Genomic DNA, 18,805 nt, shown 5'->3' on the forward strand with positions numbered 1-18,805 from the left:
AAAAAGCTTTTAAATAAATAAATAAATAATGAAATAAATATTGAAATAAATAATGAAATAATGAAATAAATAAGATGTTGTGGTCGAGAATGTCGAACCCAGCAGATTTGTTGAGAAACACCATTATGTAAATAACTTCTCTGACTATGTCGGCTCCTCCCTGGAAGACTTTTGTCATCCCCCCCCCCCCCCCAACTAAGATGGCTAACTATTTAGCTGGATAACTAACTATCCGGCTAAAAAATCATAAACACGAGTTAAGATGCAAGGAACAAAATTGGCGAAAAAACCCATCTTCAACCACCCTCCTCATCTACAAATCATGCCATAACTCATACAGAAACAACATCAACAAAACAAAGAAAATATTTTTTTCCAAAAAAATCCACCACCTCATTTTTGATTCAAGAGCTCTTTTCTCCTTTGTATCAACCCTCACAAAACCCCCAGCACCTACCATTCCAGACGATCAAGCACTCAATAAAGCGAACGAACCGGCAGACTTCTTCGACAACAAAATCACCTCACTCCTAGCCCCACTCAAGCGACCATCTACACATCCAAAACATGTAATCAACCTCACCCCCCAATCATCGCAATCAACCGCCCAACAAACACCACTCTCAACCGCTCAACAACCACCACTCCCAACAGATCAACAATCATCGCACCCAAATATCAAACAACCCAACACTTCACTACCAGTGCTCAACACTCTTGAACTCACATCCTCTTTAGAAATAGAGAATATTCTCAAAAAGATAAAACCATCCTCCCATCCATCAGACCATATTCCATCCAACAAATTGAGTCTGATCACCAACACCATAGCCAAACCTTTAGCAGACATCATTAACTGCTCCTTCACCCAAGGACATGTCCCGAACCAACTCAAGTTAGCCATGCTCAAGCCACTCCTCAAAAAACCCAACTTACCCACCACAGACCCAGCTAACTTTAGACCCATAGCAAACCTCCCTTTCATTGCCAAAGTTATGGAGAAAGTTGTAAACAAACAACTTACTGAATATCTTGACGAAAACAATATCCTCACCTCAAACCAATTTGGCTTTCGTAAGACTATGAACACTGAATCATTATTAACATCATTATCCGATACTATCATTTTCAACCTAGAAAAGGGCAAACCTTGCCTCCTCGCTCTCCTAGATCTCTCATCTGCGTTTGATACCGTAAACCACTCATGCCTCCTACAACGCCTAATAGACATTGGCATTACAGGAGTAGCTTTTAACTGGTTCAAATCGTTTTTGGAGAACAGATCATACAAGGTCAAGATAAATAACAAAGAGTCCCATACCATCGAATCCAAGAGGGGGGTACCACAAGGATCATCCCTATCCCCGACTCTTTTCAACATTTATCTGCTCCCGCTCTGTCAACTTCTCACCAACCTTAAGCTAAGACATTACCTATACGCGGATGATATTCAAATCCTCATCCCTATAGAAGATTCCCTACACAAAGCTATTTCATACTGGAATAAATGTCTGTCAGCTATTAACAATCTACTCACCAGCATCAACTTGGTTCTAAACAAAAACAAAACTGAAATCCTCATTATAGCACCGGAAAACTATACCCCCTCCTCACATTCTAATACTAACCAACTTCCGGACACTGCAGGACTCCCCACCACGCAACAAGTTAGAGACCTGGGAGTCATCATAGACAGCAGACTCAATCTCAACAAATTCGTCAACAACACAACAAAAGAATGTTTCTTTAAACTTCAAACTTTAAAGAAACTCAAACCACTCCTCCTTTACAGAGACTTCCGCATGGTTCTACAAGCCATCATTCTCACTAAGCTGGATTACTGTAACTCTCTCCTCCTAGGCCTACCAGCATGCACCATCAAACCACTCCAGATGGTCCTGAACGCCTCTGCAAGAATTCTATCAAATGCCAAAAAAAGAGATCATATCACCCCAATCCTCCACCATCTCCACTGGCTTCCGATTAAATTCAGGATCCAGTTTAAGTCTTTAATGATGATACATAAGGCCTTACACAACATCGCACCTCTCAACCTAACATTTCCAATTCAACTACACACATCCGTGAAACCAACCAGAAGCGCCTATCAGAACAGACTAATCTCACAACCGGCGAAATCCGTTCTGAGGAAACGTGCATTATCCACAGCGGGCCCTTCACTTTGGAACTCGCTCCCTCCAGACCTTCGTCTGGAACCATGCCACTCTACATTTAAAAAGAACCTTAAGACTTGGCTGTTCAAACAAGCTTTCCCCTAGAGCCAAGAACACGAAGAAAAGTAACCTACTTAGATTAATTTTTGCAATGTTAAAACTTGTTTACTTAATTTGTTCAATGTAAAAACTCCTGTTTTATTCTTATTCTGTTCTATGTAAACCGCTAAATGTAGCGACAGTTACTGTTCCTTGTGAACCGGGGTGATATGTATATTATACAGGAACCTCCGGTATATAAATCATTTAAATAAATAAATAAATAAGTGGCTGCCATTCAACAGTCTTAAAACAATCCTTTATTGCAGTGGAGACACAAGGGTAGCCCGACTCTGGCCGAGTTTCGCCGTTTCAAAACGGCTGCCTCAGGGGCTTACAATAATCTTCTTGAATTCATTAGTTATATATCGACTAAGAATATAGTGTGATCATATAAAGAGCTGTATGATCTCTTATGTTGCGTCTTGAAACATTCGCGATAGCAGAACTCCACTAGCAAAGGCTACCCTTGTGTCTCCACTGCAATAAAGGATTGTTTTAAGACTACAGGCATCTATTTCTTTTCTTTCATCCTGACGGCTATTATAGATCGCCTTCCTTCGTGCTTTTTGGGTGCCATTCAACAGTGCCAGATATTCAGTCGGCGCTACTTAGCCGGATAAGCCCTAACTTATCTGGCCAAGTAGTGCTGAATATTGTGCTCATGATTTGTACATCTAGACTTGGGTGCATAATACATGCTCACTGGCTAAAGGTAGACACTTCCCCAAGACTGTCTCCATCAGTTCCAATTTTTCTGTGGGTAAATGCATGCATTCAGAGGGGGAAAAATATTCAAAGCTCTTTCTGTGTGTAATTCAAAAGGTTACACACCACAAAAGCTTGGAATGTTGACCTCAGAGCCAGATAAGATATCCAGGATATTTTGCAGGATAAACACCCCCCTGAATATTCCCAAATAAACTACCTGGATAACTTTAGACTTCACCGACTATCTTTTAATACTGCCAGTTTGATGTAAAGTTATCCAGGTAGAGGTACCTGGATAATTGTAACTTATGTGGCGATATTCAAGATATCACTGTTTAAACAGTGATAACTTTAAGAAAAAAAACATGGCACGCGGGTCTGGCAGCCTGATCCCCTGCCCCCTGCCCCAGTGCAAGCAAGGCTGGCCCTGCCGCCTGCACTCCCGCAGCCCTTCCCCCCACCTGATCCACCCAAAAAAATACCTTTAATGTTGTGGGCCCATAGGCTCAAAAAGCCTCTCTCCCCATGAAAAGTCTAAAACTAATGACATCACAGACATGAAGAGAGAGCACCTTTCCCCCTCCATCCCAACCAAGCCCATGCTAACCCTCTTGCCTCAAGCTCCTTTACCGTGGCTTGGAGCTCAGTACTTACGTCCAGTTCCTGGTATGTCTAACTTTCCTCTGATAACAATGCTGATCGCGTATATCATCAGCACCTCTGTCAAATACTTGGACATGCCCTTTCGCAAAAGACTCGGTGAAGGCCATGGACAATGAATTTGGAGGCTGCACCCTACAGAGGTATATCGTAACCCACCAGTCGATGGTCTATGGTCTGTTCCCAAGGGCACAGCCACGGAGAGCCATTCAGGACACCTGCAGGCTCCTTTGCTGTGTGCAGGATGTCTTCCTCTCCATCGGGAACAATCTTGTGCTCCATGTTGAGTCTGGTGTCCATCCAAGCCTGCCGCGAGCTGATTCGGAGTTTGCTGTCATCAAAAGACTTGAGAAGGAGGAAGAGAGAAATGAGGCATGAATATTTCTACAATAAACAGTTGTTTAGTTTTACGGCACACAAATGTTTCATGTAACTTGTCATGTGTAACTGTGATGGAACTTGACGTTGTGTAATTGCAAATGTAACCGACACAATGACATTGAGAACAATTGTACAATCAATGGAATATTAAAAACGTAAGAGCATCTCGGCTTCCAGAACTCCAGACACCCTGTGTGCAATTGTAGGAGCTCATCTCAACTTAAGAAAATAAAACTCCAATATGTCACGCTTCATCCAGCTTGTACACAGGGCTCAGACTGACGCTATTGAGAACGTCCAAAATAAATTTACTGAAATGTCGCAAATAAATTCTGCAAACGTCCTAAATACTTTTACTAAAGACACCGAATTAATAGCTTTCTTTTAATTTTCAAGGTTTAGGGCACAGCCAATAAAACCACAGCGCTAAGAGCAAAACATGGGGAATAAGAAGGCGCCTACATTAATGAGCTCTGCTTATTAACAGAGGGCCCCAGTTGCGGCAATAACTAAATGGGGACAATTAAGGCACTCTAATTAGCATCCATCACATTTATTCAATTACAATTGATGGGGCTTAATAATAATATTCTAATTTGCAATGAGGGAAGTTCAATTAAAAACACATGGGATGAGTTTTTGCCATGCTCATCTGCTCAAGCCACAGGATTGGGTGATTGGACCACTGAATCACAAGGACCACTGGAGAAGAGTTAGCGGATGCAAACTCCCTCTGCCTATCACACACACACACATAGACACACACACACACACACATAGACACACACACATACTTTTTCTTTTAGCTCTCAGTTGTCTTAGTTCCTTTCTGTCCTGTTTAGCAATAACATTGACATAGAAAACATTGCATCAGAGAAAGAACAGATTAGGAAGGTCGGGAGGTGCCTGTTCTGGCACTCATAGTCTGTATCAGACACAAGGATACGCATTGCCTGATGTCAGCTGATATTGGTGACAGAGAGAACACGGATTGGGTTTTGTAATCTATTTTTATTCTGCCGTGTCTGAAAACATGACAAAAGTAGGGCTCAGATCACCACTGAGATTCCCCACATGCAAGCAGAGCTATGTCAATGCACCTCAAACCTGCCCCTGCGATTCCACTACTGAGGCCATTGCACCTCACACCTGCCTCTTTAACACTTCCCTGCTATTCCAGTACTGAGATCCTCACACACAGCTCTGTCAGTGTCCATCAGCCCTACCTGTGTCCCAACCCCTGCTGCTCCAGGCTTAGACCCTCGCACATAGCTCCACCAATGCCCCTCAGTCATCGCCGCCTGCACCCCTGCTGTTCCAGTACTGAGATCCCCAATACATCAGAGCAAAGCTTAACACATACACAGGCCGATGCAGTAAGGTCACGCAGAAAACGGGCACTGAGTGCTGAGCGCCTGTTTTCCTAATGCGTGCCAAGCCACCTCTCCTGGGCGCCCATACCATATTTAAATGAGGGGTCGCACTAAAAAGGAGGCGCTAGGGATGAATACGCGCCCTTAGTGCCGCCTCAGCAGCGGGTGCCCAGGAGAGGTGGTGGTCAGCGGGTTTGGAAAACAGACGCTCAATTTTACAAGCGTCCGTTTTCCTAACCTGACTGCTGACACACTTTTTTTTTTTTTAATCTTTTGGTTCCTTTGACTTAATATCGCCTCGATATTAAGTCAGAGGATGTACGGAAAAGCAGTATTTTCTGCTCTTCTGTACACTTTTCTGAGCGTAAAATGTGCAGATTGGGCGCACATTTTCTTTTCTGTATCTGGGACAAATAGTTAATAGCGCTCATCAACACGCATTTGCATGTGATGAGCGCTATTAGTTTCGGGGGGGGTTGGATGCGCGTTTTGGATGCACTAAACCCCTTAATGTATAAGGCGTAGTGGAGGCACGTCCAAAACGCGCGTAGAACCGCAGGTAAGACAGTGCGCTCGGCTGAGCGCGTTTTACTGTATCGGCCTGAAAGTGTGGTGTGAGAAAGGGAGCTGTCCCCCTATTCGGAGCAGGGTAGCCTGGCAGTGCTCTGCAGGTATCGACTTCTTTTAGGAGACAGCTGGTACCTGAGAATAGTTCTGCTGCACTCATTCTGCAGGTGGCAGCTCGGGGAGTCTTTTGAAAACCTGAAGACATTTCCTACAACCGATCATAGTAAAAAATGATACAAATGCATGCATGGCTCTTTATACTATCTGTGAGTGCAGAGCCACATGACAAGAAGACCCAAAATCAAGAGTGGGTAGGCACCGTAGAGATCGAGTGGGGTCTGCAGTGACGCAGCAGGCAGGGGACAACCAGGCAGATGGGGGTGGACCAGGAGGTTCTGATCTGCAGACAATTACCCTGTTACTGTTCAAGCTGAAAACTAGGCAACTGTATAAGAAATGTCTTGTGTTATAGGAGCTATGCTCTTGGTCCTCCTGCACATTCAGGAAGCACCCTGGAATTCCTCCCCCCTCCTCACACTCCCCTCAGGAATAAGCCAGAGCAGGTGTAAGAAGGGGGACCGCTCTCGCTCCCCCCCCCCCCCCCCTCTCCATCCCCAGCCATGCTGCAGTAACAAAGAGCATCTAATAAATCAACCAGAATCAAATAGCAGCACTTCCAGACCCGCCTGTCGCTCCACCCCCTTCCTTCTGCATTGGCTCGCTCTCAGGCCCAGCATTTGCATTCTAGGCCCTGCCCAACCTCAGCTCAGTCTCTCATTGGCTCTTCTCAGCCGTCTCTCAGCTCCTCCAGCTGTCTGTCAAAGCATCCCCAGGTTTTGCAGCAAGAGAGTGCACTGAATACATGATTCTGTAGCTGTACCCAAATCTGCTGCCACACTCGTTCTCTCTCTCTCTCTCTCTCCCTCTTTCTCTCTCTCTCTCTCTTAAATAAAATCCCAGTCCAGAAAACAGATTTCAGGATTTTGTGGTCCCCGTCTTCCACCTATAACCAAGGGAATTATTTTTTTTTTTTAAATAAAAAAGATGATCAGCGTTCTCCTTGGGAGCATCTTGCTGAGGCTCGAGATGGGTCTGCTTCTCCAAGGTACTGCATTCCAAATTCTCTCCTCAGCCGGCTGTATCAGAGCTGTACCTGGGCATTGAGTGCTTTTCTGCATCTTTCAAAAGGAGGGGAAGGATGGGGAGGGGGAGATTGGCGGCAAGGATTGCCTGTGGCCCTCCGTTCTCTTTTAATGCAAAGCTAGCAATAAAAAAAAAACTGGGGTTTTTTTTTTTTTCCTAATGCAATTTACTGCTGTGCATTTTTTGTTTTAATGACATTTGCTGGGGAGGTGGCAAAAAATGTAGCACTGTTAAAGACAGGAATTAAACGGCAACATCAATAGATCAACTCAGGAAACCCTTGATACTTCCTCAAAATGTTAAGTAGAGAGATGTATGTGTGTGTGTGTGCGCAGCTCTGGAATGTAAGGATGCAGGGAGCTGTTTTGCTAGAACATATTAAACCCAATCGTTCAAGTGAGGCTTATTTGTGTGGAGAGCAGCTGAAATCTGCAAAAGAAGGAAAGAAGCATTTAGGAAAGCATATGAAAAGGGAAAGTAGCTTTCCCATCTGTTGAATAACATTCCTTGAGACGTGAAAAGTCCTTGCATGCATTTTCTTGAATGAAGAGTGAGGGTGTCCTTCCCTGTGAGATTACCATAACGGAGGGGTTGGGGGGGGGGGGGGGGGGGCGAGGGAGTGAGAGAGAGAGGATTTTCTGGAGATCACTGGATCTTTAGGCAGCTACAAGGGCCCTGTTGATCCAAAGCAACTTTCTTTTCCATGCGTGTGTGTGTGTGGACGTGCTCTGGTTTTCACTATAACTGGTGTTATTTCAAAATCTCTTCTGTCAGTGCTGTATGGCAGGGGAAGGAATGTTAACTGCAGAATTGGGACTGTGGTGGCGAGAGCCTGAGATGCTCTCCCACCTGGTTCATCCCTTTTATGGCTCCCGGCAGGTACTGGGGCCTTGATTCTGCGAGAAGCCCAGGACTGCAGGAAAGGGTGAACATCAAAAAATCACTTTTCTCAGCTGACCCACGGACAGTCACTCCTAGGGGTAACTTTTTTGCACAGATCTGAAATTCCCAGTATAGAAGCCATATAACTAAAGCATGGCATTGTATGCATCTGCAGGAGGAGAAATGTATTTTATTAAATTCAAGTTAATTCTAAAGAGCATACCAGAGCCTTGTTTCCTAGCTTCCATGCACCTCCTTCCCTCCAGCTTCCCGATGGGCCTATCTGGAAACGGAGCCAGGAGTGCAGGAGTCCTGGAGCGACTCTAGTGGGAGTTGGAATCCAGTGGGGAAGGGAACCAGACTTGTCCTGCCCCCCTGTTCTGGCAAAACTAGCGCCTAATGGAAATGTTATTTTCTCCTGTTGTAGTGCTATGCTGTACACATCCTGAATAGCATTTCAACTTAAATGTATTTTCAAATGCCTCTTTAATAAAGGAAATGTTCAGTGATGGATAGCCCACATGTAACTTTTCATCAGGTGTATTTGACGCTCATTCCACCCATGCTCAAATTTCAATGTATGCATTGCCTTTGAAGCTCAAATTCATCACATCGCATGGCCGTGAACGATGTGGACCAAGTCCACGGTTCCCAAAATGCAAATGTCCCCGGCCTGAAGTATTTGTGGCAAGTTGGTCCCTCACGTAAGGAGGCCGCTCTCCTGTTCTGAAGCCTCACATGACAAGAAAAGGAGGATCAGAATTTGGAGGTCAGCATGACCGACTTTGTCTTGTCTTAAACAGGAGGCGCCAGGAGAAGCATCTTCCCTGGACCTTCTATTGGAGGAGAAGACTGTGGTGCATGTAAGGGCTGAACCAGAGGGAGCGTAAAAAGGGACAATGACATTGGGGGAATGGGGATCGCCCCTTGGGCTCCCAGCTGTGCTTCAGATTCTTAACGGTGCGTAGACAGTAGAGGTGGCACTGCAGAGGAAATTCACAACCAAAAGACCTAACATAATCCACTTATATGTCAACCTGAAAGCATTTTTTCCCAGGGAAGAAAGAATGGAATAGGCCGAAGTGTCCAATGTTTCAAGTGATGGGGCATCTTCAGCGAATAACGAGGAAGGAGGCGGTCAGCAATGACGTAGCAGGCAGAGGTAGACCAAGAGGTCGTGATCTGCAGGCATCTACAATTGAAACTATTTAAACAGATGCAAAGAGAGGAAGAGTTAGTGCAAAAACGGGTTTTTAGACCAGACTCCTGCCTTTCTTTGTAGACAATAAAGCTGGCTCCCGTAGAAAGCTGTGCAGGTGCATTTACAGGCTCCACTTTACGTTCAAAGAGAGACTTTGAGTCACCTTTTCCAATAGCGGGTCCATGTGTTGGGATAGATATCTTACCTTCTCATCGCTTGCTTTTGACAAAGCTTACTTTAATTCTGTTGACCCTGGGAGGCCTTTTGCACTGGTCTCTCCCAGTGATGCTTCTGGTTTCCGGCTTGCCACCTTACCTGACGTTCTCTCTCAGCTCCAGTGTAATGCATTCTTGCTCCATTAGTGGTTTGTCGATAGAGATTGGGATTACAGCAAGAAATGTCATATGTTTGCTGAGATATGGACAGGAGTCGTGCTAACCCCCAGCTGCTCATGCCAGATGGAACACAGTGTCCAAAAAGGCCCCTGCAGCCTCCATTCACCCCAAGACTGCTCCAGCTGCAAAGGTCATTGTAGAATAATACCTCAGCCCCATGGATCCCAGGCATTTGAATGGCAAACTGGCTTTGGGAGGTGGGGGGGGTCAGGCAGATGTGAGGAGGGCAATCTGCAAAGGCTTTTGCCTGGGTAAAATGGCCTGACTCAAAAGGTTCCTTAGCATCTATGCTCTTAGCCGCATCAAAAGGATGCCTTCCTCGCAGCATGTTTGGGTGGAAGGAGTGGGCCGGCAGGGGATCTTCCACTCTACACCCACTAATTCGCCCCCGCACGGCTACCAGTGGGTCCACGGCGAGCAGACTCTTTTAGCAAGCTTGCTTTGCAGCTACTACCTGTCAACAGGAAAGGAGGTGGGGTTCCCTAGGAAAACCCTACAGAAAGTGCCTGCTTGAAAACCCTCCTTCTGTAAATGAACACAAAGCAAGCTGCAGTGTGCAAGACTTAGTATCACTCCCCTGGAGGTGGGGGACCGAGATCTTCTCTTGTTATCTATACTGAGACTCCAGGGTTAGATAGGACTATTTGGGAGCCTTCAACCTCACCTTGAGGCTTGGGACCACTTCAGGCCCCACCCCCAGGGTTACTCACTCTCTGTGAGGGTCTTCCTTTCATCTTTTGCCTGCTGCACACTCCCCGACAATGCTCACTAAACAATTATAATTATCAGTTATGACGCCTGCTCGCATCATTTTTTCCCGCTAAAGTCCTCAACCCATGTCAAAGGGGAAGCCATTCCATTCACTTCAAATGTTTCCTACTGCCTTGTGTCTGTCACATGCCCTGTGCTTTCTTACTGGTCATTTGGCTGCTCCTGGAACTATCTATTCATGGCTATCAATTATCCATCAATTAATTGCTCTTCAGTCTGTCATATTTAATGAATTAAAGCACTAGGATTATATAGGAGCTCGGTACACTTTTTCACTTCATGCCCCTGGCTTAGAAAGGTTAATCAACTCCCGTAGAAGTCAGTCCATCAATTTTTTTAAATACATTTTGGATTTAGTACCAGTGAATGAGAAAGGTCCTGATTGGTGGCAATTAGAAACAAGTTAAGGGGAAATGTGTACATTTGCAAAACTGATATTATCCCAGTATCTACAGTACGTTTGGAAGCCATTCTCACTCTCCTTATGTTAAATCATAATAAGATGTTGCTTCTATTTGAAGATCAAAAGAACAAGTTTTGCAAATCGGCCAGGAACAATGATGCCAATTGTGAGTGAGAGATTCCAGAGGGTTGGTGGCAGGGTAAACCATCCAAGCTCTTAACCTTTGCCTATCTGCGCAGTTCAAAAGGAGAGAACTGAGATGGAGAATGACCATTGATGCTTTCCTTGGAGGAATAATGTAGGAATTCAAAGGCCCACTTCAGTCCTAGATCCTCAGCAAGTAGAGTATGAGAACTGCAGATACAGTGTTAAATATTTCACACTGTACTTACAATGCAGACACACTGTACCTTGCCAAGTATACTTAAATTTACTGCAGATACTGCCTAATACTTAATTACACTGTAATTATACTGCATTTACTGCAGTTGCATGCAGATGTGCTGTCCAATATGAAACTACACTGTAATTTTACTGCATTATTGTTCAGTGCTTAACAATACTCTATTTACACTGCAAACAGACTGTCCAGTGCTAACTATACTCTAATTGAACTACAGATACTACTGTCTAATACTTAATTACAATGTAATTATACTGCATTTACTGCAGTTGCATGCAGATTTGCTGTCCAATATGAAACTACACTGTAATTTTACTGCATTATTATTCAGTGCTTAACAATACTTTATTTACACTGCAAACAGACTGTCCAGTGCTAACTATACTCTAATTGAACTACAGATACTACTGTCTAATACTTAATTACAATGTAATTATACTACATTTACTGCAGTTGCATGCAGATTTGCTGTCCAATATGAAACTACACTGTAATTTTACTGCATTATTGTTCAGTGCTTAACAATACTTTATTTACACTGCAAACAGACTGTCCAGTGCTAACTATACTCTAATTGAACTACAGATACTACTGTCTAATACTTAACTACACTGTAATTATACTGCATTTATTGTCCTTGGCTTAATTATACTCCAATTGCACTGCATATAAACTTTCCAGTGCTTATTTACTCTAAATTAGACTGCTGATATACTGTTCAGTGAATAAACACAACGTAATTGTACAACAATATCCTATGTTTAACTACATTGTAATTACACTGCAGACACACTGTCCAATGATTAACTGCATGAAAATTACACTGCAGACACATGGCCACATGCTTAATTACACTGTATTTATACAACAGTTTCTGGCCGGGACGTTACACTGTACTTTCACTACATTTCCAGTGTTGAACTCTACACTTAAGATGTTCAGTGTTTAACTACACTGTACTTACACTGCATTAACTGTCCAGTGCTTTACTGTACTGCAGCTAATCGTCTAATGCCTGCTTTGCACCTCTATGAAGGAACTGCAGTGGAACCATTTGCTGTAATAACATTAAAATCCTAATAATAAGTTGTAGGCAGCATGTTCAGTTTGTGTAGCGTGCATCTTCTTGTCATGTACACTTTGCTAACACTGCTGAGTCCTTACAGGCAGACATTTTTTCTAAAAGCGAGAGGATCACCGGGCTGTGACGAATGCCTGACCTGTCACTGGTTGCCAGGAACCAATTTGCCAAAGTCAACTAGCCTTGTTACTACAGTTCCTTGCCATCTGCTAGGCAACTTTAAATGTTCTGCTGTGCTTTTCCAAAGAGGCCGTGAGCCATCGCCGTGACCTTGCAGCTGCAGCAGGGGGCAATGACCCTGGGCTCTGTGAGAGCCTTCTGCTGGGGGGACATCAGTTGCTGCTACAGAGAAGGGGAGACTATTATTCTCTTCCCCATAATACTTTACTACAGGTGAGATTTATCATCAAAGGGCGCCAGGGGTTTCTCTGAGAGGGCTCAGAGCCTGGCAGCAAAGGAGCAGGACAACTCCGGCACCAGAAGTAAAGGGAATGAGTTTAGTAATTCTGAATTTATAAGAAGATAAGAATTGCCAAGCTGGGCCAGATCAAAGGTCCATTAGCCCAACATCCTGTCTCTCCCTGTGGCCGGTCTGGGTCACCTGGGAGAGCTCAGCGTATCCTCATGTGAAAGTCTGTTCCATGTGACAAATGCGGCAGGGTCTGTAGTACCTTGGTGCACGGGATGGGGCTGTGCTCTGTTTCCCAATTCTAGAGTTTCTTTTTAATAAAAAGCCATTCCTCGGTCCCTGCAGCTGAGGGAACCAATTCTAAAACCTTGGCGAGAGACTGCAGACTCTCATAAGTCACTGTCACTTCTGCACGCTGCCATCTTTCCAGGGCTCACTCCATTGCTTAGCTCGCGCTCCGGTCCCTGCTTCTCATCACCCAAGTTCGCCACCCCCTCTGCGCCACGCCTCAGAGACAGGGGCTTCCAGCTAAAGAGATCTGCCAGCTAAGAGAACGCCGCCAGTCACAGCTGATCGGCCAGAGATGGGGCTGCTGCACTGCTGTATCCCAGAACGGACAGAAAACACCCGCTGCCTCCAGGCCCTCAGAGACAAGCTGAGCTAGGCTTGGCTTTACCCCCAGCACTGTCGTTCCCCTTGTTTTGTTAGAGAAGGTGAAACTATAAGTTCATAGATGCACAGCAGGAATGGCTCCGCCTGTTCCTGCTGATCTGGAATCATCCTATGGGCAGGCCTTGAAGTTCCAGATACTAAAGAGATAATATTAGTAAAGATTCCTGGAAGTTTATTAAAATAGTCGCTCAATTAAGGCCTAGACTACCCCAGGAAGGGGCCTTAGCAGCCCTGTGGCTTGCATCTCCAAACACTAAGAGGCCCAGACTCAGCACGTTTGACCGTCTAAGCATGGCACGTAGCTAAACAAACCCCGGGATTTCAATATCCCACTAGTTTGACTGCCCCAACATGGCCAGATACATTGTTAGCCAGCTAAACGTTTAGTCAGGGCAGTCTGGAGGCACTGCGGAGCAGAGTGGTCCATTATCCAGCTGACATGGCCGGATAACTTTAGAACTGCCTGACACCAGCTGGATAAACTTTTAGATAGCAGGGATAGGGATATTCAGAAGCACTCCCACACTCCTGAATCTCCTGGCTAATGGGCCGATACAGTAAAATCGTGGGAGAGCGGGCGATTCTCCCGGCGAGCACACAGGCCACTGACAGCCACGGGTTCGGAAACTGGACGCCGGCAAAATTGAGCGTCCGGTTCTCAACCCGTGAGCCGCGGGCCTATTTCAATTTTTTTTTCTTTTTTTTTAACATTCGGGACCTCCGACTTAATATCGCCATGAATTTAAGTCGGAAGGTGCACAGAAAAGCAGTTTTTACGGCTTTTCTGTGCACCTTCCGACTGTGCACCTTTTCTGTTGCGGGCGCTATTAGATATTCATAAGGACCTTACCACCTGCCAGACCACACGTACCAGCCAAGCCCAGGTAAGCTCTACAGGGCTTAAGAGTCTCGCAACTGCATTCCCATTCAAATAGAAAATTCTCTGCCAAGCTTTATTTCTGGCTCTGCCATTATTTTGTTTATGGCTTTTTCTTTCTCTTCTTCAATTTGATTGCTGTCTCTTTTGCTCCGTCTTGCTGCCATGACACCACAGCGCTTCTTCCTGTTAGAGAGGCCTTGCTGTGCCCTGCAGTGCCGGCTCATGACCCGCTGGGAGCTTCCATGGCACTGCCACACAGCAGCCTGCCGTAGAGAACCTTCCTCTCCCCCCAGGACCCTCCGCACCAGATGACCTCTAGCGTCTCATTTCTAGTCAGATTGCTCCGGCCTAGGTCTTCCGCAAGCCAAGCAGGAGCATTCATGTGCTCTCCCAGCTCTCCCAACAGCCTGTAGCGGCCCAGCAAAACCTTTGCAAACTATCGGCAGCCAGAAATTTACACTTTACAAGCCTTGAGCTGTTCTTCCTCTTCTTTTCCTTCAGAGATAGCAGTTGGCATTTCTGGAGTGTTTGCGGTTTATTTGTGGATTGTTTGCAGGAAGGGCATTCACATTTCATGGTATTTGCAGTGTTGTCAGCGATTGTTTTTTTTCACTCAGCCATACAGGGTTCTAAAATCTCTGCAGTTGTCTTCCGAATATTCGGCGTGGGGAGGCTGGAAGCTCTCACTCTGGAGGGGGAGAGGTCCTTTCACATGCCGGCTATTCCTGTCCTGGTGTATTAGGCCCTCTAGCGCTCTTTCTCCTTGGTTATCAACATGATCAGACGTTATGTAGAGCCTCTCTGCACATATTGATTCCGATAGCTCGGCGGAGATCACTTTTGCTGCCCACTCTTAAGAAACCGGATCCATAAATACCCATAAACATCTGTTTCACGTCTCTGGAAGGCATTTCTTTCTGATATGAGCCAGTTTGGGATTTGTGTTTGGGGAGTTATCATGTGGATATCCAAAATTTGATTGAGGAGAAAGCATCTTACGGTAATTCTTAATCCTGAAAGGAATGCTCCGGGAGCGGGCACACTGTAGTTAAGGATTCCTGGGTGAACCCTCGGCCTCTGACACTCTGTAATGAGGTATCCCTCTGAGAATTGGTACCATAGATTCTGCCACTCCTCCGGTAATGGAGCAATATTCCATTGCGAATGCTCTGGGTTAGTTACATAAACTGTGGTAGTCCTGTGCTTACACGCTGGAGGTGCCACACAATAGGGCAGTATTCCTGTGGCATTTCTCAGGGTTTTACACACTATAATCATTAGAGCTGTGCTTATGTTTAAACCCAATGGCATTTCCAAACCAAAAAAAGGCCATTTTTAATTCTTTGCAAATGGAACAGATCAAAAACAGCCTTGCCTGAAGATACTTGACAATAGATTTTGGTTTGTTTCACAAATTTTAAAAAAGCATTGCCACTTTCCCAGGGTCCTCTGACCCCACTCCCACTCCCCACCGAGAAGCTAGCACCCAGGTCTACCGAGCTCAGCCAGAGCCTCCAGGGGCCTCTATGACACCCCCCCTCCCAGAAATGAGATGCTAATGGGGGATCCCCCCAAGGGTGGCCTTGCAAGAATAAGGAGGCAGGAGTGATCCCCACTTTTCTGCCCCATTATGTCTCTTTAAAAGTGCGCCGGTCAGCTGACCCTGAGATCAGTCCCATTTTGACAGCACTGACGTTAGTCTCAGGCCCGGCAGGCACAATTCAGTGGCTGAGGAGCAGGTGGGGATCACCTCTGCCCCTTTCTTCTTGCAAGACCCCCATGGAAGGGGTACATAATGGCAGGGGAAGTCCCAGTACTGTCTCGTTTCCTGAGATGGGCCTGGAAGGGGGCTGGAGGGGCCCCTGAGGCCTGGGAAACCGTGGCAAGGGTCCAGGGGGGGTGGGTCCTGGGAGGCCCTGCTAAGTGTGCATTTCAGTTCAGCAAACAAACCAAACCGAACCATAAAAATAATAAAACCCCCGAAAACAAACAAACAAAACAAAAACCAAAATCAAAAACTGTTTTATGTAGCTGCACAATAACCGTAGCTCCTGATCTCCTGCAGCTGCTGGGGAGTACGCTCTGTGGCAATGCTTAGAAGATTATGGAGCACAGCTTTTGGGATTCTGCAATACATTTGTAAACATTTCTGTATGCGGAAAGCGAGTTTTTATGGCAAGTCCCTCATTTTAAAACTGTTCCTTTAATACAAAATAATTCTCCAACCTATCTCAAGCATATTTCCCTTTGTGCAATTCACTTTTGCTTAACTTTTTCTAATTCTGTCTTTTCATGATTTGCTCTCCCTTCCTTCCTTCTCTCTTATTAGGTCTTTCCCTCCTTCTCAGGGCTGGCACAAGGGCACTAGATGCCCTTATGTGAAACTTCCTGTCCTCCCCACCCTGCCGTAGTGACATCCTCTAGCCTCTTCCTTAACCACCCCTTACCCTGCCGAACTCCCTCCTCCCCTCCTGTCAGGGGGCACAGCAGCTCTCCCTCTCGGCCAGGGCTGCGGCGCTGTGCCAGTACCGCAGCGGGCGCTGACACGAGAAGATGGCCGTCCTTCTCCACTGCGCAGCTCTGGCTGCCTGCTTGCCTCCTTGTGCATGCACAAGGAATAAAATAACTGGTCATACGGCCAGTTTGGATTTAGCAAGGGGAAGTGCTGCCTTATTAATCTTCTAGATCTTTTTTGGAAGGTGTGAATTAACAAGTGAGTCGGCCGATGCAATGTATGTGGATTTTCGGTAGGCCTTTCACAAAGTCCCCCATGCGAGACGTCGCAGGAAATTGCAAAGTCATGGGATCGGAGGCAGTGCCCTAATGTGCACTGGGAGCTGCTTAAAAGACTGGGCATTGCCAGCCTAGGGCCCTCTGCACACAACACAGTTCTCCTCTGTACTTGAACGCAAGAGGTTTTATTTACAGGGCACAGGTCTATTTACAATGAGTACCGAGCTTAGGCCAAAAGTCCATTATTCTCTGTGAATGTTTAATCCAGGTCTAATCATGCTAGGTCCCTTCACCCGAGTCCAGCTCTAAACCCCACCATACAACCCTCAGCTGATAAAAGTTGCCTGAACACTGGGCCTTTCCCAACTACCCTTGGTTCTGCAGTGGTGGGAACGTGACCCGGGCAGATACTGCCTCAATTTAAGACACTCTGTAACCTCATTAGCGAGGCAGAGGGCACCAGCCTTCCAGCGGCAGTCCCTGATTCAAGGCCCACCAACTGAGTAGGACTAAGTGATCAGTTTTCCCAAAGGAGAAAGGTCAATAGTGCTCGCCCAGAGACCTGTACTGGGCCGGTGATGTTTAATATACTCGTTAACAATCTGGCGATCAGTTCTGCAGTGGACACCAGATTGTTGAAAGTTGCTAAGACGTGAGCTGATTGTAAGGAAGTGCAGAAGGCCCTTTTGAGACCAGAGACCTGGGATCTCCATGCCAGAGGAGTGTAGTGTGGTCAAGCACAGCGTGATGCTCAGAGGGATACATAGGGCTGAGTACGGGCAGTGGAGTCATTTCAAATCCTCAGCTCAGGGTGAGGCGGCAGGCAATCAAAACAGCAAGCAGAATGTATGGGGTTATTCAGAAAGAAAGGAGAATAACACTGTGAATACCATAAAGAAATAGTGGGCCCAGAAAAGATACAGAGGAGGATAGTGACAATGATTAAGAGGGAAAGCCTAAACAGGTTAGGGCTCTTCGGCTGGGAGAGGAAATGTCATAAAGTCATGAGTGGAACAAGTTAATAAGAAACGGATATTTACCCCTTCAGATAGTGCTGGAACATTCCATGGTAAGAGATTTAAAACAATTTTAGGAAACCATTTTTTTCAGTCAATGAACAATTAGGTTGAGGAATGAGCTGTGGGAAGATCATCAGTGGTGGAGCTGGGTTTAAGGAAAGTGGAGGAGGGGGTCAGGGAATGAGCAACAGGGAAGGGATCTGCCCGTAAGATCTTCCGGGTTCTTTCACGTGACCCGGCTTGGCCGTTGTCGGAAGCAGGATCCTGGGCTTCAGGATGGACCCTTGACCTGGCCCATTTTTCATTTTTATTTCCGTGGCAGCTCAAGGCGAGTTCCATTCAGGCGTTTCCCTGTCCCCACAGGGTTTACAATCTCAGAGGCTCATTCGCTGAGCTGCGGGAGTTTGCCCCCAAGAGAGAGCCACAAAGCCTCGATAAATGACCCTGCCGGTTTGTGATTCCCGGGGTAGTTTTCCCAGTGGTAAAATACCACGGCGGGAAATGCCCCCTTACAGTGTGCAATGGCAGCCCTGGGACTGTGGGGGCCACCATTGCTTAAAGGGGTCAACAGCCCCGAGTAAGGACCCCCCTCAAAGGCAGCCAAAATCCAAGGGAGTCTCCACAGACCCCACCCCTGCTGCCCCTGGAAGCGGCCAGATTTTAATAAAGTAAAAATGTTAACATTTTTAAGGCCACTCAGCCATCCTTTGCAGTACAAAATTCTGGCACCCAGGGGCTCCACCCTCCGCACACCCCCTTGGTCACATGATGGGGGCAAAACCGGGCGACGCCATTTTGAAAAATGACCGCTGCCAGGCCTGGAGCCTAAGGGGTGCTCCAGGCCCCTG

The 18,805-nt window shown here is 46.0% G+C and overlaps 1 protein-coding gene across 2 annotated transcripts in view; it reads left to right on the top strand.

Annotated features, from left to right (window-relative positions):
- The window catches only part of IGLON5 (IgLON family member 5), a 418,463-nt gene that overhangs the window by 18,549 nt on the left and 381,109 nt on the right, over positions 1 to 18,805 (top strand). The window contains exon 1 of one of the 2 annotated variants that reach the window (XM_029576927.1): positions 6,817 to 7,070. The exons of the other annotated variant lie outside the window; for it this stretch is intronic. Coding sequence (XP_029432787.1) covers positions 7,010 to 7,070 — 61 coding nt within the window. The 5' untranslated portion in view covers positions 6,817 to 7,009. Of the gene's footprint in view, positions 1 to 6,816; positions 7,071 to 18,805 lie in introns of those variants that run through there. 2 annotated transcript variants of the gene reach the window in all.

The sequence above is a fragment of the Rhinatrema bivittatum genome, chromosome 14 (assembly GCF_901001135.1).
Source record: "Rhinatrema bivittatum chromosome 14, aRhiBiv1.1, whole genome shotgun sequence".
Classification (NCBI taxonomy): domain Eukaryota; kingdom Metazoa; phylum Chordata; class Amphibia; order Gymnophiona; family Rhinatrematidae; genus Rhinatrema; species Rhinatrema bivittatum.